The following is a 25,384-nucleotide window of genomic DNA, read 5'->3' as shown; positions in this document are numbered from 1 at the left end:
GTTGGCTGGGGTAGTGCCTAGTTGCCTATCTTGCTCACTGCTGGACCCCCGGCACTGAGGACAGAGGCTGGCACTCCGATCAACTGAAGCCAATGGCCCAGGGACACCCACCGGATGGCATCCAGCTCCTCAGGAACAGAGAGGTAGGGAGGTGAAGCGTCTGTGGGTGGTGAGGAGGAGGTAGGTGCTGGTGTCAAAGGTGTGCGGCAAACAGGGACAGTCTAAGCCAGGCCTTCAACGGGGGCCATACAAAATTGGTTCTTGGGAAGGAAAAAGCCTTACTGTCTGTATAAAGCACAGACACATGCACCACACACACACAGATATACAGTACCTCTGTGATATTAGAATTTCATGGGAAGCAATTAGGAAAAAAGTATCTAAAAATGTCCTTTGGGGGGTGATAACAAAAAAAGGTTGAGAAACTCTGACTAGGCCAAGGTAAAAAGAAACGCAGGATGCCCTGCAGTCAGCAATGCCTGGGCAACATCACGCTCCAGGGGCAGTAAGCCACAGGCTGCAACCGGCAAGTCTTCTGGGGAGAAGGATGGCAGTGCCCTTAGGAATGGGATGGGGGCAGTGACAGTACCAAGAGGTGACTTATACTCAAGGAACTGCTTGCAAGGACTAGCTGCCTGATGGAATTTCCAGGTCAGAGTGAAAAGCAAAAATGTCAAGTAGAGGTGAAAGAGGTCACAGGACCATCATGCTAAGAATTTTACGACACAAAAGTTACATACACATACCACACATATACATATTCATATCCCAAAAATATTTTTGTAAACAAGTAGAATCTTACTTGCTCATATTTTAAATACGAATATCACTTCAGCAGATATTTTATTTTTTTAAATATTAAATTTTTTTTTTTTTTAAGAGACAGGGTCTCACTATGTTGCCCAGGCTGATCTTGAATTCCCGGGCTCAAATGATCCTCCTGCCTCAGCCTCCCTAGTAGCTGGAACTACAGGCGTCAGCCACCACACTCATATATTTTAGTGTCTACACAGTAAGTCCTCATTTAACATTTTCCATGGGTTCCTGGAAACTGTGGCTTCAAGTGAAGCAACAGATAAGGAAACCAATTTTACCACAGGCTAACTGACACAAACGAGAATGAAGTTCCATGGGCATATTTCTGGTCACAGAAACATCACCAAACTTCTATAAAAAAATTAAAACATTTCTAACATTAAACACTGAAATAAATGTGAGCTATACGTATATTTAAGAAAGATTAACAAAAACAAGACAATTACCGAATTTTCTGTGAGTCGTCGAGTGACAGCAGTTGTAGTGGTGGGGATTCAACCAAGGAATAAACGTTTGCAAAGCGAAAATTGTGAGGAGCGCTTCCTCCCACCAAGCAGTTCTAAAAGAGCAGTTTTGCACCACATCACTTACTGCTGTGTGTTTGTGTGGTTATCGTAGGCTTTATACATTTTTATTTAACAATAATATGTGCTCATTCCTTCATTCACTTGCCAACTCGCATGTTACAGTTCTGGGCTGTGGGTGGCCGGAGCCTTTTCTGGCCACTCAGGGCACCCGGCGGGCACCAGCCCTGGCCAGGACGCCGTCCCCTCACGGAGATACTCACACACACAACCACTCACACTGGGACCACATAAACACACCCTACGTGCACAGCTTTGGGACGTGGGAGGAAATTGGAGTGCCCGGAGAAAACCCACGCGGACAGGGGGAGAACACGCAGACTCCACACAGACAGTGGCCCCACTGGGAACTGATTTTTTCCCTCAACATTCCAATGAGATGACACTGAATGAAATGACATTATTCAAGGACTTGCTGTACACTTCCTAATTAGCACTCTAAAAATTCTTTTAAATGTCTTAAAATTATAAGAACTACATGAACAACTTCCAGTTCTGATCTCTAGTAAGTTTTCAAAGTCTGATGAATATATATGGTTATATTAAGTACAGAAACAGGAAAGAAAAAATAAATTGCATTGCTTCTGTTAAAGTTAACAGAGGACATAAAGCAAGTTAGTTGGCTGGTACCAAACACTAGCATTTCACTGTCAGAGAAGAGCATTCGACTGAAACCAGTATTAAAAATAAGTTATGTGTGTGGGGAATTTACACATTTGAAAGGATTATCAGATACTATAATTTTACATGTAGTAATATTTTCAACTCTCTATAGCAAAAAAAAAAATTACAATGATAAACCTCATTCATGGACAAAGATAAAAATTTGCACTTTTTGTTCTACATGATTCATGTTTAAGCCCTTTTTTAAAAAAAATGCTCATTCAAATATAAAGAAGAAAAAACTATAAAGATGGTACAAAAACTTGGATGGAATATGTAGATGACAACATGTAGTCCAATGGACACACGCAGATGGGGCCAGTGAGGTTACAATCTCTCAGCCTCAGTCCCACCCCTCTGCCCTCTGGTTTTGTGTTGCTGAGGCTGAACGCAGCAAACCACCTTTCAAGGAAGTACTGCTATTGAAAGGAGCACATCTCTATTTGTTTACTCCCCTGCATTCTTCCTCTAACTTGTTCATCCCATCTGCTCAGTCCCTTCTGCATGTGGCAGGTGTTCTAAGATACTGAACATCTACTTCTTTTTGAGGTATTTTTAGCCTCTCATTTCTTAGTTCTGTTAATGTACATTGCAAGGCTAGAACAACAGAAAACATACAAAAATCAAGTATTTGTAATGCCTCGGTCCTCTAATGTAGTGCTGAAGTTCTCTAAAGTACAAGAAACTGTGAAAACTTCACAGTAAAATATTGACAAATACCCACGAAAAGATATTAACTGAGGTATCAGAATCCATGTTTTACTACTGGGGCAGAATTATAATCTCATAAACTTTTAGATACTTGGGCTGCTAACATTCCCTTGGTCTTCTATCCATGTTTCTGCAAATGCTTTGCGATTTCTAATGGTGTGCATCAGAATGAGACAGGTAAACATAAAAAGGCAAAGCCATTCATTCTGAAGAGGAGCTTCTGGGCCTCTGGGATTTCTTTAGCCATCACCCCAAAGGTTCTGGGCTCAGAACAGATTCTGAATTAGAGTGGTCTCTTGTCTCACATCGGTTATACACTAACTGAACACCTGCAGAGTCACTGCAAAGTCCACAGAGTGTAGCCAAATGGCCCTGCAACACAGCTGCAGGCTGTTGTATACACCTCACAGGCACTAGGACACCTGTGACTAAGTGAAGTCATTTAGTCAGGGCTTTGGGTTTCAACCAAAACGACTAATATAATAGCATCTATTAAAAATGTATCTACAGATATAAAATAAGATACAAAAGTATGGTATTTTCATCTCTAACTGTTCGGATGACAAAATGCAAAAAGAAAACACAAACCAAAATACTACCAAGTGAACTAATTTATCTTGGCTAAGACTGATGGTAGGTTTTGCTTGGTGAATTTCGCTAGGCTTCGGTCAGGTTTACTTTTGTTTTTATTTTATTTTACTACAACAAATAATGGGACATGTTAATGGGGCTCCTCTGTAATTACACCTGGATGGATCTGGCCATTGGTGGGCTTCATTTTGTCACTAATGAAATTTTTACTGTTGAAAATAAATGACATAATTTTTAAAGGAAACAGTATGAGCTAGAAAAAAGCCTGTCTGCTCTGAAGCAGAGGAGATTTGACCTAGGTCCAGCTCTGCAAATGACCCAAATAGGTCACTGAAAACAAGTCATGTCTTTGTTCTCTATTTTCCCGTAGACGTAGAGTAGCTAATATGTTTTCATTTGGGTTGAGGAGCATGCAGACTTTGGAACACAAAGCTTCTCTTGTCCCACCATCCGGGGTCTGCACTTGTGAGGCACCATCATGATGAGCATTTCACATGCCAGTGCTCTCAACTCACAAACCTCCCAGGACCACAACTGGAAATCATCTTATCCATGACACTCCTCAGCTGCTGCAAAACCAGGGGAAAAAGTTTACTTTTTTTTTTTTGCCTGAGGTCTATTCATTTATAATGTCAGGAAACTGGTTTGGGTCTCCGAAATTTAAACAAGTACCACTTACTCCCTTCATATAAACAGAAACGCAACTCTATGTAAATATTCTTTAGGAATATTTCATAGCACATTGGAATTAAATTAGTGACTAACGATGAAAGCCAAGAAGGCAATCCACTCAGATGTTGCACTGAAATTGTCTCTAAATTCATTCCTTAAATCGAAACCAGATTCTCAAACACTGGTCTCTTATTACAAAGGTGCTGTGTTACGAGTAGTGCCCTCAACAAATGCCGTCTAAATCCCTCTTGCATAAAGCTTGTGCATCCTTGATTCCAGCCCTGCACCCATTAAGTTGTAAAAGAATTTTATTTGCTGAACAAATGTTAATGCCGTTCTACGTTAATGGATAACGTTAGGAAAAGCATCTAAGTATCATAGCACTGGAACCTTTAAGGATGAGATACAGTGTAACTTAGAAAACTGCCTGTTACAAACATATGTCAGCCATGAGGGCTTCCAGCCCTTACCGCCCATCTTCACAGAACTCACTTGTAATTTCTCCCTCGGTTAAGAGAATTTTGCAATAACACACAGATTTATTAGGCCCCAGGATTAAAACTCTCCAAATAAGAATAAAAAGTAATTATGCTTTAGAACACAATGCAATATCCAAATGACTGGAAAACAGTCACCTCAGCAAAAATAGGAGGAAGTTAAAGACGAGGTTGGTAACACTGACCATAAAACCTCTGTGAGTTTAAGTGCATAAATGCACGATCTGGCACTTCCAAATCATTAATGTGTGGAAACGGGAAACCTCCCGTTCACAGCAAAATGCCCGAGTGGTTTCATTAAGGAGCCGGGGGACTTCTCCATTTAGTAAGACAGCTCAGTAGTTGAGAGAGAGGTTGCTGGTGTGAGATGTCTTTGTTAAAATCCCAGCTCTACCACTTGCTAGCTGTGTAACCTCTGGCAAGTTGTGTTTAACTTCTCCTCGCTTGAACAGTGCCTACCTTCTGAGGCAGCTGCGAGGGTTATATGGGTTAACACGTGCAAGGAACTTAGAATCATGCCCCTGTATGTAACGAGTATTCAGTAAGTGTCAGCTCTTCATGGTTTGGTCATTGTTATTGTATGTGGGATAGACTGCAATTGAGAAGGGAGCTGACTGGAAACGATGGCCCTTCCTCACGGGAGGTCTCTAAATGCTCTGACTACATGTTCTGTTTTCTCTAGTACGGACTCTGCCCCTCACTCCACAGAAACAGCACTCAGGTCACCATTGATGTTTCTGGTGCCTAATCCATTGGGTGGTTTTAGATCCTCGTCTTTCTTGTCCTCTCAGAAACGCAGAACACCGCTGAGCTTGAAACTCTCTCCTTGGGTTCTGTGACTTCTCACCATCATCACTGTCCCTCAGCTTTTCTGGTCACTCCCTCTCACTCCTGTTTGCCAGTGGATCTTCCTTCCCTTGGTCTCAAAATGTCAGAATTTAGGCTCTCGTTGTTTCTTGGTCTCTAGTCTCTGTCCAGGAAAATTTATCCAATTTCTATGGTTTTATTACCAATGGTGGGCTAATTAATCCTAAATGTTGACCTGCAGCTCAGACCTCTGCTCTGAACTCTAGACCCACATTTGTTATTCTGTGTTCTCCATGTTTACTTGAATGTCTCAAAGGCACTTCAAACTCAGCATGTATAAAAATGAATTTATGATTTCCCCCCTCCCTCCAAAACCAGGGTCCCTCCTGACACTTCCCATGGCAGTGAGAGCACCACCAAGAATCTCTCATGTGGACCCCTGAAATAGCCTCCCACCCTCTCTCGCTTCTCTTCCTCCTCCCCCTCGATCCATTCCCCACAGCAGCCAGAGTGGTGCATTTAAACTGCCAATCTGATCACACCACTCTCTGCTCAAATGCTTCTGGCTTCCTACCTCATGGGATCTCGAAGGTGGCTGAGAAGGCACAGTGTGATCTGGCTCCTGCTGCCTCTCCCGCCTGGCTCCTTCTGCCCACTCTCTAGCCACTGTGGCCTTCCTCGTCATTTCTGGGCCTCTGACAAGCCACACTCTTCCATTTCCTCTGCTTGGAACCCTCACCATTCCTCTCCTTGGGATGATTTCCTATTCATCCTCCAACTCTCAGTTCAAATGTTACTTCCTCAGGAAAGCCATTCCAGATCCAAAATTAGGTCATTTACCCTATAGTGAGTTTTCCAAAAACCCTAGTATTTGTCACAGTTAACATCACATCTTCATCTCTGTAGTCATTTTTCATGACCCTCCTCCTCCTCCACAAGAGAGAGCCATCACCTAAACACAACGGCCGCAACTAACAAGTACCCCGGTGGCCCTGACCACATTGGGTTCACCGGCCTGGTCATAAGGGCAGAGAAATGGATAAGGCAAACTGGGCTCTACAAAGACGATCCCTGGAAACCTGGCATAAAAAGACCAATACATCATGTCTGTGATTTACAGCAAATGGAATCTGTTTGTGAGCCATTGCAATGATATTCATCATTTTCCTTTGGGAGATTCTGTTCCTCCCTCCCTCCCTCCCTCCCTGACTTACTCATTTAACAAAACTGTGAATTCTGAATTCCAGACATTGGGGCCACAGTCTGGGAGGAATGCTGGTGTGTGACAGATACACAACAAATACTATCTTCTATAAATAAGAAGGAGCCCCGTGCTTGTGTTTGGAGGAGAGAGCATGCTTAGGATAACAGGGGAACGTGGTCTTGGAGAATGACCAATGTGACTGAGGCAAGACACAGCCAGAAAAACCTTCCAGGAAAAACTGGGAACACTGACACTGTCCTCTAGGAGGACCTCTCCAAATACCAACTACTACTAATCATACCTTAGGCTGACAGGTGGCGGGAGAGAGTAAAAGGCTCAACTGGGTGCTACGGGCACCACCATCACTAACATTTTCCCCAAGTCAGTACTGCCTCCTGTCCTAGACCACTCCTTGGTCCTAGGAAGAGTGGAACATAGGGAGCTCAGCTGCCTCCGAATACAGCCACTCTCTCCACTGCCCTTGGGCACACACGTGGAAAGTTCAGACTGCCTATGGATATAAAGCAATTACCCGGCCCTGTGTACCACACCGATGGGAAGAGTATCACAGATGAGTAGCGTCAGTGGTGGGAGGTGTCATGAGTCAGTATCGTGGAAAGGTGGGGTGGGTGGGGGGCTGTGAGGCTCTCATCAGCTCTCTTCAGAAAATAATCATTCTAAAGATTTATTAACTCTTGACTGCAGCAATCAGTCTTATTCTAATTGAATTTTACTTTACCTAAGCTATATCCTTTGGGTGTGTGAATTACTCAAACTTCAAGCCCTGCTTGGAGGACAGAAAGGGAAGGGCATGGGACAGATTTCTCCCATATCCTCAGGAAAGTGAAGAGAGGATAAGAGGGTTAGAATTTTTCTCATTAGGGAAGCCCAAGAGGGGACTGGTGTTGTTCTGGCATTACCATTCTGTGGTTTTAAACTCCATAATCAATCAAAGGACGATGGGTTAAAAATGGAATATTTGGACTCCAAACATAAAAGTATGTTGAAGGAGAAAAATAGGAAAAGTTATAGCAGCATCTTATACTACTTGTTGTTCAAGCTGAAACAAAGCCCCAGAATAGAGATAATATAGGTATAAAATACAATATGTATCTTATTTAACATATATTTAAATGCCAGAAATGAAGCTACCTGCTTTGACAATTATTTTCTACGTAAATCTCTGCCAGGAAAAAAATCAGTATGAATTCAACAAATCAAACTTCAGTGACTTATTCTGATCAATCTGAGAGTTATTTATAAAATAATGCCTGCCAGAAAGAAAAAAAAAAATCCTGCTTTTGAAACCAGTTAACGTAAAATTCTATACCAAGTAGTTATATTGCTATAATTCACCAGCAATTCAAAGAAAACTGTCTAAAAGTTAAGACCATATTAACATAAAAGTTTCTTTTTTTTTTTTTAAACAGTGAAATTCCATACCATCTGGCCTAATTTTGCTTGGTGCTTTGCCCAGGGTTATATCAGCTTTTTGAGAACTTGAGTAAATTATTAGGTTATTCCTCTGAAAAAATGTGAGTGAAGAAAAAATACAGGTTGATGACAACATCCTGTTCAGAACAACACTGACATGGCGGGATGGCCCACACTAAGTCAGACTGCACGTGAAACTGGTCCGTGGTGGGAATCCACGCTGGATGTGGTGGGGATGAAAGGGACAGGCACCCAGGGAGCAACGGGGAAAGTAACAACAAGTAAAACAACATAGAAATAAATTTTCAGACTCTGAGCATTACCTTTGTCAGGTGCTCCTGATTCTAATTAAGTTTAGAAGAAAAAAAAAAAAAATAACAGGCCAACTCCTGTTTGACTCGAAAGTACAGACTCTTCAAGGATGCTCTTAGACAGCAGGGTGATAAACGTGGCATCCAAACGTGAGCACTACCATATTTTTCACCTAAATTCATTCTGGTGTCCAGCTGATCCCTTCATACAGCATCACCTCAGCCTGCGCAAAGGCACCCAGATGGGGTGTAGCTCCTAAATTTCTAGAACAGGTGCTATTCATAGGTGCCATTTCGTCAACCTGCCCTCAAAAAAGGTAAATGTCAAACAACAAATGATGGGCTCCCTTTGATCAGGTAGCCACAAGTTTTCTTTCTATTTGCAATCTATGTCCAACAAGCTGATAAGATTTAAAGAATAATCTTACCCGAATTATTTCTTCAACACAGCTGTTGCTTTCTCCAGATCTATTCTCCTGAAAACAAAGGATAAAAAAGAAAATTGAGCCTGAGGGAACAGATTCATGGTCACAAAGAGATGACATGTAAGCTTCCAAATTAGTGGGGAAAAGACTTTAATAGAGTTTTGGACAGAGAGAATATCTAAATTGGGACTTGCTGACCAAATCCCTTCCTTAATGGCTGGCTCCCATTGTGGCTACTAAAGTCACCCTCCCCCAGCCTGGAGTGCCAACACACCCACCTCAGAGGCTCAGCTCTGGGCCTCCAACCATGGTGCCTTTAAGCAGGGCAGACTCTTAGGAACACAGAACATGAGATGCAGGTATGAGCTTCGTACACCTTGGGCTCCATCCAAGTGTGGACACCTTGGCCTTGGCTGTGAAAGTGGATCTAGTTTATCCACCCAATATGGACTGTGGGCCTGACAGGTACAATGGTTGCTATAGCGTAAGTGAAAGTGTGGTGGTTCCATGGTCCTCGAAGCCTAGATATACTGGTTTGATGGGCTGAAAACTGAAAACTCAAAAGTAGCAACATCCTCTGGCCGTTGGGATGGCACACTGGGTGTCACACCCCAGAGCCACTTGTGCTGTCACTCACGCTGCCCCGTGCTGTGGAGATATGAAGCGGCTCTGGGGTGTGGTGGCTTCAGGTCACAGCTGACTCTGGGGAACATTTTAAGTTCCAAAGATACTGCTAATTCCATAGTCTGGAGCATAGGACATGGCTTTGTGGGGACAGGAGCAGTGTATGCTGGAGGACGTGACTATCTGTGGTCTCAGGGAGATCACTTCTCTTGCTCCTATAATTCAAGGATATTCACCACACTCGGTGTGACATGCTAGAATGAGGCTTTCTTCACAATCTCTTCTCTGAGCCTGCTTTCCTCTCTTCTTCACTGTTCTCTCTCTACCAAGAATGCTGTCTGCACCTCTCCCAGTCTTCCTAGTTAATCCCAAGTCATCCTTCAGCCGGCAGCTCCACCACGGCTCCCTCAGAGCAGCCAGCCCTGACCCTGGCACACTCCCCACCGACAGCACCCGCTTCTTCCCAGCCCTCGCCACGGCTGTAAATCAGCAATGTGCTTGGCAGCACCGTCCCCTCCCTCTGGAACATGCACCCCATAAATTCAGGAGCTTTCTGTCCCACGGCACTGTGCTTCACACAGTATGGAGTGTGTGCAATAAATATTCGCCAGTGGTCAGAGTATGAAGAAATGAATGGATTTACTTCCTGCAGTTCTGATGAAACCAAGGCCTACCACAATCAGCTCTAGGACTTTTATTTGATGCAAAGGCTCCACCAAAGAGCAAACCATCACACCTCCCATCCCCTTGCAAATGCCACCCCATCTCCGTTTCCTGGGGGTAGAGCATTCCCTTTGAGACACTACCCCTCACAGTGGGTTAGGGCCCAGAGTGAAGGAAGACAGGTGAAGCTTGAAAAGGTGATTGGGACCTTCTCTACCCAGAATTATGGGATTTATCCACGTCTCCCACCGCAGGCCCAGAAAGTTTACATGACTTGCCCAGGGCCACGTAACCGTGGAGCCTGGACCCAGAAACACAGCATGCCTGAACCTTAATCATGTACATTTTCTCTTCAAGAAGCTTTCCCCAATACCAAAAGCTGTGCTTGAAATATATCCGTTCCCTTAGTAATCCTGAGTTTATTTGTCAAAGGTATTTCATTATCAGGGTTTCTATGAGGTTAATATAGTTTGGGAACTTTTTTTTATTGTGGTAAAATACACATAACATTTCCCACTTTACCCATTTTAAAGCATACAATTTATTGGTGTTAAGTACATTCACAATGTCATCACCACTATTTAGTTCTAGAAATTTTTTAAAAAATTATTTCCAAGTATCATGGGGGTACAAATGTTTTTGATTACACAGTTCAGCTTTTGTAATGCTTGAGTTAGGGTTTTAAGTGTGCCTGTCATCCAGATAGTGTTCACTGTATACATTAGGTAGGTTTTCACCTATCCCCTCTTTCTTCCTCCCCGTTTGATTTCCCTCTATACATGTGTGTTCATCGCTTAGTTCTAATTTAATAGGGAGTACACGTGGTGTTTGTTTTCCATTCTTGAGATACGTCACTTAGGAGAATGGTTTCCAGTTTTACCCATATTGTTGAAAAGGCATTAAGTTATCCTTCATGACTGAGTAGTACTTCATGATATATATACACACACCACATTTTGTTAAGCCACTTATGAATTGATGGGCATTTGGGTTGATTCCACATCCTTGCAATCGTCAATTGTGCTGCAATAAAAATTCAGGTGCAGGTGTCTTTTTGATAAAGTGACTTCTTTTCCTCTGGGTAGATACCTAGTGGTGGGATTTCTGGGTCGAATGGTAGGTCTACTTTTAGTTCTTTGAGGAATCTCCATACTGTTTTCCATAGAAGTTGTACTAATTTGTAGTCCCACCAACAGTATGTAAGCATTCCTTTCTCTCTGCAACCACACCAGCATCTATTGTTTTTGGACTTTTTAATAAAAGCCATTTTAACAAGGGTAAGGCGATACTTCATTGTGGTTTTCATTTGCATTTCCCTGATGTTTAGTGATGTTGAGTATTTTGTCATGTTTGTTGGCCATTTGTCTATCTTCTTTTGAAAAGCTTCTGTTCATGTCTTTTGCCCACTTTTTAATGGTGTTGTTTGATTTTTTTCTTGCTGATTTTCTTGAGGTCTTTGTAGATTCTGGTTATTATTAATAGTCCTTTATTGGATGTATAGCTTGCAAATATTTTCTCCCATTCTGTAGGTTGTTTGTTTACTCTACTGATTATTTCCTTGGCTGTGCAGCAGCTTTTTAATTTAATCAAGTTCCATTTATTTATTTATTTTTGTTGTTGCTGTGATTGTCATTGGGGTCTTCTTCATAAATTCTTAGCCTAGGCCAACATCTAGAAGTGTTTTTCCAACATTAACTTCTAGAATTCTTATGGTTTCATGCTGTACATTTAAGTCTTTTATCCATTTTGAATAAATTTGTGAGTGGTCAGAGATACATACCCTGTTTCATTCTTCTGCATGTGGCTATCCAGTTGTCCCAGCACCATTTATTGAATAGGGATTCTTTTCCCCAGTGTATATTGTTGTCTGTTTTGTCAAAGATCAGTTGGCTATATGTGGATGGTTTTACGTCTGAGTGTTCTGCTCTGTTCCATTGGTCTATGTCTCTATTTTTGTGCCAATACCATGCTGTTTTGGTTACTATAGTTCTAGAAATTTTATCACCCCAAAAGGAGACTCCATGCTTATTAATCAGTCGTTCCCCATTCCTCCTTAACCTTAGACCTTGGAAACCACTAATCTGCTTTCTGTCTCTATTGATTTTCTTATTCTGGATATTTCATATCAATGCATCATACAATATGTAGTCTTTTGTATCTGGCTACTTTTGCTTAGGATAATGTTTTCAAGGTTCATTCAGGTTGCAGCATGTATCAGTATACCCTTCCTTTTTTATGGCTGAATAATATTCCATTGTATGGATAAACCACATTTTGTTTATCCATTCATCAACGGAGGACATTTTCGTTGTTTCTGCTTTGGCTATTGTGATAGTGCTTTATTAGGTCAGCGGTCCCCAATCTTTTTGGCACCAGGGACCAGTTTCATGGAAGACAATTTTTCCATAGACTGAGGCAGGGGTAGGGTGGGAGTGGAACTCAGGCAGTGATGCAAGCAATGGGGAGTGGCTGCAAATACAGCCGAAGCTTTGCTCACTTGCCTACCACTCACTTCCTGCTGTGTGGCCTGGTTCCTACGTTGCACAGAAGACAATTTTTCCACAGACTGGGGTGGGGGGAGGCAGAAGCGGAGCTTGTGCAGCCTGGTTTCTAACAGGCCACGGACTGGTACCAGTCCGCAGCCTAGGGGTTTGGGACTGCAGTCTTACATTAATATTTGTGTATCAATTTTTGGTTTGAACACTTGTTTTCAATTCTCTTGGGTATATAACTAGGTAACTCTATGTTTTAAACTTTGGAGGATCCACCAAAGGGTGTTCCACAGAGGCTGCACTATTTTACATTCCCACCATCAGTGAAGGAGGGTTCTAGTTTCTCCATGTCCTCACCAACACTCATTAGAGTTTATTTTATTTTATAGTAGCCATCCTAGTGGGTTTGAAATGGTTTTGATCCACATATTCTTAATGACTAATGGTCTTAAGCATCTTTTCATGTGCTTTTTGGCCATTTGTTTATCTTCTTTGGAGAAATGTCTACTCAAGTCCTTTGCCCATTTTTTAATTGGGTTGTTTGTTTTCTCGTAAGAGTTCTTCGTATATTCTGGATATTAGACCTTTATCAGATATATGATTTGCAAATATTTCCTTCCATTCTATGGGTTGTATTTTCACTGTATTGTTAGCATTCAGGGACACACCTTACAAGTTCCAACTTCCATCCCCAGTTCTTTACCCCAGGAATGTTCTGGAGATTGAACCATTCAGACACTTTAATCAAATTGAATCCAACAGCTCTCTTGGAACCTGCCCAGAATCGGCTCCCTTTCTAGGAAAGTCCTAGGCAACATCACAAAGGTTATATGGTAAATTCTTGGTGACACCAGGGCTGGATGGTCCCTTGGAATGATCTCCTTTGGTGTTCATAGTGGGAATGAGTGTCTCAATTGGAAAATGTGTCATCAAATCCACAATCATTAATCATTTCTCTTACCCTACTTCCAAGTCCCAACAGTTTTCTACTGTGTAACATGCCGAGAGAGCAAATGCTAAATTCCCAATGTACTTTCTGTTTTCCACCTTAAAACAATTAATCAAGGAAAACCTGACCTCATATTCTCCTGGTGGAATCACCCAGATACAACAACATATTAGGAAGACTCTTCAAACTAAACTTTTGGCTTGAGTCCTTAAAGCTAAGCTTCCCTGAATACCATACTTTAATTTCATTTGATACAGTTTATACAAATAACTGGTTGCTCTTATGACTATCTCCCCCCATAATCATAAAAATTTCCACTACCCTACTCTGATGAGGGAATGCACAGAGAGAAAAATGCAGGATAGACGCCCTGTTAAATACTCCCTCATCACTAGAAACACGTATACAGGATTACTATACCGGGTTATCTCAATGGCTTCTCCAACCCTGAGCTTTCATGGTCTGGACAGACACCAGGTTATTCCTTACAAGAAAGGCCCCTTGTAAAGCTAAGTAGGTGACAGAAGTAAATCCAGGAAAAGGGACTTTCCACAATAGTCTCAGAAAGTCCTGCCTTTAAATTACAGCATGGATAGTCTTTGGCAGAGGAACATCTTGAACCTTCTCTGGAACATTTCTCCTGGGGACTCAAGAAGGGTACCACACTGATTTGAATCTCCAGCACCCCATTTGGATTGGAGTGGATCCATGGGACACGGTATTGTAGAAAGTTTGAATGGGAAGGAACTTTGGAGCTCATTTCAGGCCAACTCAATGACTTTAACAGATGGAGAAACTGTGGTCCAGGGGAGTAAAGGGCTCTGTCCAAAAGAGGGCAGTCAAGGCAGAAGCCACACACACTTCTTCAACACCAGCTCAGTGAATTTTCTACTCTCTCATTATGTCTCCCTCAGCTCAATCCCTAGGACTGGCTCAAGTTGAGGTTATTTGCATCCTTAAAGTAGGGAAATAAAAGAATTTAGATAGTATTTGGGTAAATTTCTTCCTTTCCATGTGGCAAGTTATCCAACACTTAGTCACTGTCTCTCACTCACTAACCTCCAACATCACATGCATAGACCAAAGGGGAAGAGGTGAGAGAGGAAGTAGAGAGTAAAGGTCAAATCTACAATCCTTTAAGTGGCATAAAAAAAAAGAGAGATAAGGGTTTGTGTCCCGAGAAACTGGATGATGGAATCCCACCTCATCTTTTCCAAATATAGAGAAGGGGTAGGTGGCTAGGTAGGGTCAGGGGAGCAGGGAACTGGAGAACCTTTCACCTTCTTGAGGTCTTTCTGAAATCTGGTTTCAGCGGCAGTTGTGTGCTTTGATTATATTTACATTCTGAAAATTTTTCATGTTTATGAACAAGATTAAAATATGCATGTAATTTACATCTCCAAATTCATGTTTATATTTTTCACAATAAAGTTACTGCGTTCCTTGGAAAGGTACCCACTGAGAAGGAGGGCTGCACAATGTACATTTTAATTACTCTGTATTTTTTGAGGGTTTGTAGCTGTTGTTTCACGCTGAGCTGCTGAGCTGTTGCTCTGTATTTACTCCGACTTTGATGAACCCACCTCATTTTCCTATCATTACATTTTGAAATCTGTCATAACAGTCTCACCTCATTGAACCTCCAACTAAACTTCAATTAAAAGCTAGCAACCTCATCTGATTCTCCTCTATAGCCTTGCCTATCATGTGATTTCCCCAAATCCTGCCACTTAAATGTACACACCGTACACTCTGCCAGGGAAATGTAAAGAACTAAGCTGTGGGTAAGTATAGCTCAAGAAATAGCCAGAAGCATCCCATCACCGACAGCAGAAGTCCCTAATTACCATGCCGAGCACAGAGCACAGGAAGAAGCAAGGCTTAAGGAGAAAAAGCTCCATCAAATCAGTGGGAAATGGCATTTCATTGCAGAGATGAGCTGCAGACATCCTCGTTTTTGAAAATGCATTCATCAGACACATTTCAGGCGGAACTTTCATTCTAAACTACTACTACTTTAAAGTCACAATGCCTTTTTTGTCTGCATGCACTCAAGAGACCCTCAAGCATTTAGAAATTGTTTATCTCATGTATACTCTTAAATACTCCTGCAGAAACATTTTTAAATAAATCCTACTATTCTTGATTTATAGAAAAACTGAGATACAAAGAAATTAGGTGTGCTGTCAATGCTGCAAAAGCAGTGGGCAAGGATCTAAGCTCGAATTCAGGCACCATAATTATTCTATGGGAAGCCCATCCCTGCACCCATGTCCCCGGCCTTATCTTTGAGGACAGGGTCACCTGTGGACAAAGAGGCACACAGCCAGTTTGCTCCCAAATTCAGCCTATCTCATACCTAAACTGCCCCACCTCCTTCCAAGGGCCGTGCTCTGCTCTCAATCCCCAAGCTGGAAGCCCAGCTGCATCTCTGCTCAGCCCCCTCCTCATCTGAATTTGCTCAGCCCACTGGTGTCCTTTAACTCTACCTCTCCCATCCAGCACTTCCTCTCCAATCCAACTGTCACCACTATCATCTCGACATTTATACACTGAGAGGAAAAATAAGCAAAAAGAATCATAAAAAGAGAAAGGATGCATAAAGGTACATCATAAACATGTGAACAAAACGGCAACAGATGATGTGATGGCAATATTAACATCACCTAAAGGACATTTCATAGCGAAAAAGAAAAAAAGAAGAAGAAGAATTGGAGAGCACAGTACAGAATGAGGAAAAAATAGTCAGGGCATTAATAGAGCACCAATATAAGATACTCTAGGAAAAAGGAACAGAAATGGAATTTTTATGGTTAGGAGTCTCTAATCCACGCCTGTTTTTCCTAACAGACCAAGGATACCAAAATCAAAACAAAACAAACACAAAACCCTATGTAAGGGGATAGATAATTTGAACAACAAATTAAATAAGGTCAAATAGATAGGATATAACGAACTTAATGCTATGCAGAAACTCTAGCTTCTCAAGTAAGTATATATGAGATAGTTACTGAAGTGGTAGTTACCGAAGTGATAATATACTGTGCTACAGAAAAAGCTTCAAAAATTCCAAAATGTAATTGTCTTATAGCCTGGACTCTTTACCCACAAAGTTATCAAAACTATGAAGCTATTGACACAGGAAACTTACTCCCTGATACTGGGAGCCTAAGTTTTCCTAAAATGAGGTGACACCCTCTATTTCTCCACCATCTTGGTTTTAATGGTTGGAACTTGCTCTGCTTCCATCCTATTTCGATCAGGGTAATTTGAAACTTTGTTTTGAGACTTCCTGACTCAGTTAGGCAATGCTGCAGCAATGCCCAAAGCAGTACCTAAACCACTGCCCAAAGCAGCACCTACCAGTTCCTTGTCTCACTATGAATTAAACACAGTATAGACATAAAAATCTCCTAGAATTCCTGAAGAAACAAAAAACACACACAAATACTCTTCCTATTTTCAGAAAAATAACATTAAAATACAGCAAAATAAAATTATGAAATGCCCCCAAAGATTTTCTTAGAGGCCAGTTCATACACTAAAGGCTTTCATTATTTTTCCAAAGGAAATTTATGTGCTAAGCAATCAATTACACATTTAAAATCAAAAGAGAAGTACAAAAGAAGGAAAAAGGAAGAAAATAACAAACAGAGAAAAGCAAATAACATATTCATATAATACAAAATCAATAGAATTTACAAAGCCAAGATATAGTTTCTTAAAAGCAAAACCAAAACACAATATGAACACAAGTGACAACATACAAGTCACTTATAAATCAATTCAATAAAAAGAAAGCCTGAATAAATATATTTTGAGATAATAAGGGGGAAAATAACTTATATGGAAGGGATTGTAATTATAAGAGGATATTTATATTAATATTAAAATAGAACCCAATACTAATAAATGAAAAATTTTTATGAAGTTGGCAACTTTCTGGAAAAAAAAAACTGACTTAAGAAATAAAGGAAAAAGAGATTAGACCTGCAACCCTGAGAATGCAAATAAAATAAAAATAACTAAAAAGTATCTTCAAATGGGGCTTCAAGTCAGACAGTTGTAGAGAAATATCTCAAACTTCTAAGGAAGAACTAATTCCCATATATTTTCTATTACAGAGTAGAAAGTAATGGAAAGCTATGTAATTTATTTTATTAAATTAGCATAAAAACCTAACAAAAGAAAACTACTCAATATCTCCTATGAAAATAAATATAAAATCCTCAATAGATTATTAACAAATATAATTCAATAAAATATTATAAGATTTAGTAAGATTTCTCCAAGGAATGCCAAAAGGCTTAATATTCAATATTAAGGCCCTTTTAAAGTATTGTATCACTAGGGAAAATAAGTAAACTATGATTATCTCAGCTTACAGATTTTTGATCATATACCTTGAAAAATCCAAAAGACTCCATTGTTATTGTTATTTAAAAAGGAGGTTAACAAAGTGGTTGGAAATAAACTAAACAGTGAAATCTCAATAATTCTTTTGTGCAACAGTAATAAACAATTTAAAACTATGGAAAAAATCCCAACCACAACATCAGGAAACATAAATTAAGTAAACAAGAAATGTTTAAAATGTAAAAAAAATACTTCAGTGTTTTATTGAAAGATACAAAAATACCTGAAAGGGATTGGGCTAGACTTCTTATGGGAGAAACAAACCACAAACTATATTAACTTCAAAAAAATTATTGAGGTGAAAATCGAGTGACATGTTACCATTTTAAAGTTGTACAATTCAGTGGCATGTAGTACATTCACAATACTGTAAATCATAATCATTTTCTATCTAGTTCCAAAATATTTCCATCATTCCAAAGTAAAACCCTGTCCTCATTAAGCAGTTTCTCTCTATTCCTCCCATACATTAACTTTTTAATATGATTTTACTGTATATATTAACAAATATACTGCACTAAAAAGAACAAAATGAGAAAATGTTCATGGGTACCATTTACTTGTATCAGTAGATTTTACAATGGTTATGCTATCTGTCATTTATGTGTTTATGACCAGTTCCTAGCAAAGTACTTGGTACAAAATAGTAGGCATTCAGTGATATTTGTTGAATGAATAAATAAGTAGCCAATACACTAAAAAAGAAAGTATTTTTAAAAATTGAAGTCTGCAGCTTTTTAACATTATAAGTAATAAGGCTGGTCACCTACATGACAAGGGTTATCTTTGTTTTATCCAAAAACAACAACAAACCACCAGGTACCTTAAAGACAAATTCTTGGAACATTAACATTTATTTACTTCATTAAAATTAGGCTTACATCCATTAATACAGAAACTACTGGCAAGTCATTTGATGTCCCTAATCTCCACATTGGTATAAATTAGAGCACAAACATTAGCTTTCGATCAGCAGGCAATATTATTAAAGAGTTAATAATTGATTTTCCATCAGATTGTTAGACACAGGACAAGGTCTTTCAATTATGTTATTATTTTTATAATGAAAATTAGTGGTCTAAATCAGAGCTTATAGTTAAAAGAGTATTTGGTTTTCAGAAAGTTAAGTGATCTGTCAGTGTGCTGACCTTGTCAAAACCTATCGATGGCATACAGAGAGGAGAACAAGAGACAGTGAGGTTACATCCTGATCGCTAATTGATATTGAGTGCTTTTCCATGGGGTCATGTCTCAATAAAGTGCCCGAGTACTGTCTATTGGGGTCATCTCCCACAACTGCCCTGTCAACACTGAGTAAGAAACCACATGAGGGTAATAACGAATACATGCTTCCCATTTGTAACCCGGCATTGACAAGAACACTTCAAGACTTGTGTGTTCTTTCATCTAAAATTCTGCAGTCATTACTTTTACTAAGAGGAAGACAATGCAGACTCAGGCAGGACTGACAATGCTGAAGTCATTTAACCCTCACAGCACAGGCAAACTTCAGTGAGACTTATAAAATGTATCATTTTCTTTCTATCATTTTCCCGAATCTCACCTCTGCAACTCCATTTATATAATGTGTCATCACAAGGCTTGCTGATAGGACAATCCTATAACATATTGGTTTTTTTTCCTATAAAGGATGGAGGGAAATGTGTAGGAAAAACACATTTGATTATAATTTACAATCAGGAACATATTTTTCTTTTCTAAGCATGAAATTCTGAACATGAAAGCTTGCAAGATGGACAGAGTAATGCAGTGTGGCTAAAAAAACCAACCAGTCAAAGATACTTAGGACTGCTCTAATTTGTGTTCCACAGTAACATGGATAATTCTCTTTTAGGCATGAATGCAAATGACTAGTGTAAATGGCAAAAGTGATACGACATATGTATTTGATAATATTCTATTTGGCATATTATATTAATTCTGGTTAAGCATTTTGCTAAAAGAAATAAAAGGCAGACTCACAAACCAGCCTTTATGGATCTTTTTCTCCATTATCATCTTACCTTCTCAACAGGGTCTTAGCTCCATCTGACCCCCGAGAACAGAGTTCATTCTGTGTATTCAACATCAGCTGTTTCTATGTACGCTCTCTGATGAGGTATGCTATAAATAAACAGTGACTAAATAAATCCAGCTGAAATCAGCTGGGGTGCAGGGGAGAAGGTGGGAGCAGGCAGCATTGGAAAACGTGAGAAACTGTTACGTGTTTTTGTTGACTGCTGAGAATTTTTCAATACTCAAAGTTTTGTATTTTAAATAGATCTATCTATAACACCCTATTTAAATACAGATTTTTTTCTTTCATTAAATTTATGAACATTTGTAGCATTTTCATTCTTGACTCTGCTGGTGTAACTTTACTGTTAGTCTTGGAAATATCTGCAGGATATTGGGAAGAGAGCTAGCACAGTGGGCATGGATTTTATCTTTTCCCTTCCACTCCCACAAAATGTTTAGTTCCTTCAAAAACAGTATGTGTGTCCCAGTATAAGGCAAAGTGAGTTCCTTTGCTTATAGAACTTGGGATACCAGGGGCTGCACCTGGATGTTCACCTGTGCATCTGCCCTCTCCTCTATCAGGGCTGGCCTAAGAATGTCCTGGCAGCGACTGCTGACTACTGAATTTCTACAAAAAACATCACCAGATAAAGCCATCCTCTGGGGATCCTTGCTGGACTCAGCAATGGAAGGGACACTTTAGCTCCCTGTGTCCCTTCAGTCAAGAGGGTAGAACTGCTTTCTATCGCTGCTCCAAAGCCTCTGGGTGGAGCCCACTGAGAAAACAGTCTCTCTATATCTTCATATCTCACTGGTAATACAAAACCCCATGGAATTGTAATCCAAAGGGAGGGGGAAAATGTTTTACAATACAAAAAGGTTGATATGAAATAGACATCACATTTTAAGTATCCTGAGATTATTGTGGCATGCTTCTATTTGGACAGAACATAGACATTCCCTCTTGCATGTTACCTAACACCACGTGTAAGATCCTCCAAATACAGGAAAGAGGTGGAAAGAAAACCATTCACTTAGGTCGCTATTTGGTTTCATAATCTTTGGCTTCTCTCAAGAGATTATCATAGCATGGAATCAATAGGCAAATTTTTGCATCAAGAATCTCCCTTTCCAATGGAAAAAATTTTAACTTTGTTTACTGAAAAAAATAAGTAAATAAAAAAACTTGAAATCTAACTGAAACACACTCAAGACTATGTTGAAATAACTTAATGAAAAATGATCATTTTGTGATAAATATCAAATAAGAGCAGTCAAACTAAGCAAAAAAAAAAATAAATGAAAATTGTCAAGGTTATTTTCTATCTAACACCATGACTTAAAGGCTTATAGAAAAAGAGGAAAAAAATCACTGTTATCTCTCAACCCTTCTTTCCAAAAGAATTAATACCAGAACAATATGTAGTGTATGGACTTGATTTCCAACACTGGGAAAGTGGGTGATTTTTAGAAACTACTTCCATTAGGCTAAAAAGAGGACACCCAGCAACTTAGCAGTAGTCAAGGAATAAATGGTACAGATTAATGTAACATGCAACTGAACGAGGCCTGAAAAATCTGCAAGTGGTCTGAAGTGTAAAAATAAGAGAGAGATGGCCACTGCTTAGGTAAACCGTGTAGTGTGAAATGGTACAAAATCAGAAGATGACAGAAAAGTGATTCAACTTCTATCTTGCTTTTGTCTTCACACCAAAAACCACCTTCAAAGTTGTAAGTAGAACAAAGTACACAGGATTCACACCCCAGTTAGGCAGCAATACTAAGAGAATGCTTTTAACCTTCTGCATTTTTCCACTGGCCTTCACAATACACGACATATTTTTTGTAAAACACTTATGCAGATAAGGTTTGAGAAACCAGGAAAAGAACATAAAAGTCAGCAGCTGGAGTTTAGTTATTACCAACACAGGATTAGTCAAGTCCAGCAAAGTTAAGGAATGTCTTGTTAGCCCCAGAAAAGATGGCACTAATAGCATTGAAGGAACTTGCTGATGTGGTCAGAGAACCCCACCTTAAAAGAAACCACAGCTGTATCAGAAAAAGGCAAATGCCCTAAGCTCTTCCTAAGGTAGGATCCCAAAATCTAAGTTTGTTGCTGGGTCCCAACAATCAGCAGAGGCTGTCTGGTGTAGTAGGCAAGAGCATGGGCTTTTGCAAACACAATTCTGCCATTTGTTACACGTGTCCCTCGGGAAGGCACTTGACTTTTCTAGACCTTACCTTTCTCATTCCTAACACAGAGGCAATAATAGCACCTACCAAATGTGAGGACTAAATGAGGCAACACATATAAAGCATTTAGCAGGGCGCCTACCACATGACAGCTGATCAATAAATAGGAACAGTTATTTTATTTTAGAATTACATAGAAAGTATTTTTGTACTTAGAAAAGAAAGCAGTAATTACTAGGATGCAACATGAGTTCACAAAGACCAGATTTTCTTTGTGATTTTCTCTATGATTTTCCTCTGGTCTTCAATATAATATGTCTAGATTTCTGCGAGGTCTTATAAGATTTCCTAGTGGGCAGATGGAAATGTATGAATTGGTTGTTCATGTAGTTCAATGGACTGGTAGCTAATTGAATAACCATGCCTAAGTATTGTTCAACAAATATTTATCGTGTGCTTATTACGTGTCTAGCACGTCCTAGATGCTAGAGATTCAAAAGTGAGTAAGACAGATAAAAATTCCTGCCCTCGTGGAGTTTAGAATCTAATGAGACCATAAAATAATAAACAAATATATAGTATAGTAGAAAATGAAATGTTATGGGGAAACACTAAAGCAGGGTAAGGGTCTGGGAGTGTGAGATGGGTCATTATGTTTGTAATCTGTTTGATGAAGGTTAACACGGTTACAGGTTACAGCAAACAAAGGGTTAAGTTCATTATTGAGGAAAACTCTACACTTAGGCAGTATTTATTATATACTGAACCCTATCAGGCAAAGCCTTGCCTTAGAAAATATATCATATAATGCTTCATACAAGACAAACAAGATTTTCCAAAGCGAGTTAGCAAGTAGTGAGAGTCCAAGACATTCTGTAACTTTGCTGGACTTAACTAATCTGTGTTGGTAATAATTAAACTCCAGCTGCTGACTTTTATGTTCTTTTCCTGGTTTCTCAAACCCTACCTGTATAAATGTTTTACAAAAAATATGCTGTGTACTGTGAAGGCCAGTGGAAAAAATATATTTTTTAAATTTTTCATTTCTACCTCTCAGCTAGAGTTGCCTTCTATAGCACTTTATCCTGCACTCTGAGAACCGTTTGAGGCTTCTCGTGGGCTTGCCAGTGGCAAAATCGAGGCTCAGGGGTGGGAAACATAACCCCACAGTACAAAAGCCTGCACTTTTTAGATCCTTTTGTAATTCTGGCTTTAGAAAAAAATCAAAGGTTTCATTCTGCAGTGAAGACGCTTTTTCCTCTTTTCACAGAAACTCTAATATCTATAAAGACATACTCAGCGAAGCCTAAAATGCTTTCTAGACACATGGTTGTAGCAATAAAAGTGTGTCTTCACCTCCCACTGTACCTCTGAGCCCACAGAATTTGTTACTGTACTGACAAATAACCCACCAACACTTCACCGTAATTAGAGCCAATGGTCCTTTTCTAGATGTGGCATAGTGTAACCTACAATATTAATTTTTCCCCCCATTTTTGCAGGCCTAAGCTGAATGACTCTTATACTAGTCCTAGCCTGAAGTCAGGGAGATATGTAATGCAGTCACAGGCTGGGAACAGCAATGATCGCGGGCAAACCCAGATAAATATGAGCCAGTCACCTGGCAGTCAGACATGGCATGGCCTGCTACATTAGCCACCCTTTGAGCCGAGCAGGCACCCTAGCAGTCCTTATTTAAAGAGGAAAAAATCAAAGAATCTTAATAGGGTTATTGGTGGGCTTATTTTTCATCATCACGTGGCTTTAAAAGGAAAGTCCTGGAGTCAGCTCTGATCAATACGGCCTCTCCTGCTTCCTGCTTTCAATCTGTTAAGCAAGAAAATTCCTTTATGTTGGCACTAATCCCATTGCACCCCAAACAAAGAAGAAGAAGAAAAACGCCTTCCGAGAGACTGTCTATTTCATATCCACACAGTCAGCTTTTAGAAAAACAAAACACAACAAAAAAAACCAAGGATGTGAAGACTATCAGGAGGACACTCCTGGAAAACCCCTCTTGAAAATGCACCTTAGTAAAAGAAAAGTCAAAAGATGAGAGAACTCAATTATGTCCAGGGAACTCATAACCTGCTTGTGAAAGATTCTAGTTTCTAGAAAGTCACTTTCTAATTAATTCACGTGCTTATTCACGCATTCATGGATGACCGTTGGGCACAAATGCAGTGCCAGTATTGGGGACGGGATGGTGAGCAAAACACACAAGCCTGCTCCTCACGCACCTTACATTCCATGGAGCGAGCCAGGCAATACATAAACACAGAAACTGAGACAGCGACATGCGCTTACGAGAAGAGTAAACAGGGTGATGCGAGAGAGCTGGTGTAGGCACTGCGGTTCCTTTCAGCACTAACATTACCTCATATCACAAAGGTATAATGAGGACTTTCGGTCCTTTGCATGTGAGTCCTAAGATGAGAGAGTATACGAATAATAATAGGTGCAAAATCCAAAAATATAACAACATAAATTTGAAAAGCAGTAGCAACATGTGATCCTAATTTCTACCACATCCCCAAGACCCTCAGAAGAACCTATTTATAGTTTCTTCGCAGCCATTCTGAAAAGGTAGAGGGAAAAAAAAAAAAAAATCACAGGTTTTTGAAAAGAAATTTTGCAAATAACATGGCAGTATTGCAAAATGCAAATGTAAATGCTGCTGAGCCATCTGTTCAATATTACAGCAACATTGGGGAAAGGCTCTGAAAGAAATGATGTTTGAAATCATTAAAAAAATAACATGTCAAGTTTAAAATACTCAAGAATATAAAAACCAGCATCAACACATTCAGCAACCATATGGCCCTACAGCAGGTTAAAAAAAAAAAAAAAAAAAAATCGCCCTGCTTGCAATTTCTACTTCAACCCAATGGTTTCTAAAACATGTTTCTTTTTCTCATTTGAGTACCTTTTCTTTCTGTTGAATTCCCTGGAGTTTACAGCTACCTAGGTCACGATACTCATTTCACCCTTTCTGAAGTACGAGACAATGTAGTGAGGAAGATGAAGTCAACTGTTCCAGTAAAAGGGACATGTAGGTGACTATATATAAATTGTTGAACACATCTTCTTTTCGGTTTATTGATTTATCCATACTGATCTCACAGTCTCAGTAATAACTGCTAATCTCACTGAGGATCACAATTTTCCAGGCACTCTGCTAAGTGCTTCACCTTCATTATATCGTTCAATCACCACAATTTTATACAGCAGATTCTGTTATTATCCACATTTTACCGATGAGGAACTTCCTCAGAGTCACACAGGTAGCGTGTGGCAGGCCATAGTCCCTAAA

The 25,384-nt window shown here is 39.8% G+C and overlaps 1 protein-coding gene across 1 annotated transcript in view; it reads right to left on the bottom strand.

The window, feature by feature from the left end:
- The window catches only part of AFF3 (ALF transcription elongation factor 3), a 545,753-nt gene that overhangs the window by 246,757 nt on the left and 273,612 nt on the right, over positions 1-25,384 (bottom strand). The window contains exon 9 of the mRNA XM_069493856.1: positions 8,719-8,766. Coding sequence (XP_069349957.1) covers positions 8,719-8,766 — 48 coding nt within the window. The remainder of the gene's footprint in view (positions 1-8,718; positions 8,767-25,384) is intronic.

The sequence above is a fragment of the Eulemur rufifrons genome, chromosome 19 (assembly GCF_041146395.1).
Source record: "Eulemur rufifrons isolate Redbay chromosome 19, OSU_ERuf_1, whole genome shotgun sequence".
NCBI lineage: Eukaryota > Metazoa > Chordata > Mammalia > Primates > Lemuridae > Eulemur > Eulemur rufifrons.
Note: the sequence above shows the minus strand (reverse complement) of the source record. Positions and strands in the feature narration are given on the sequence as shown.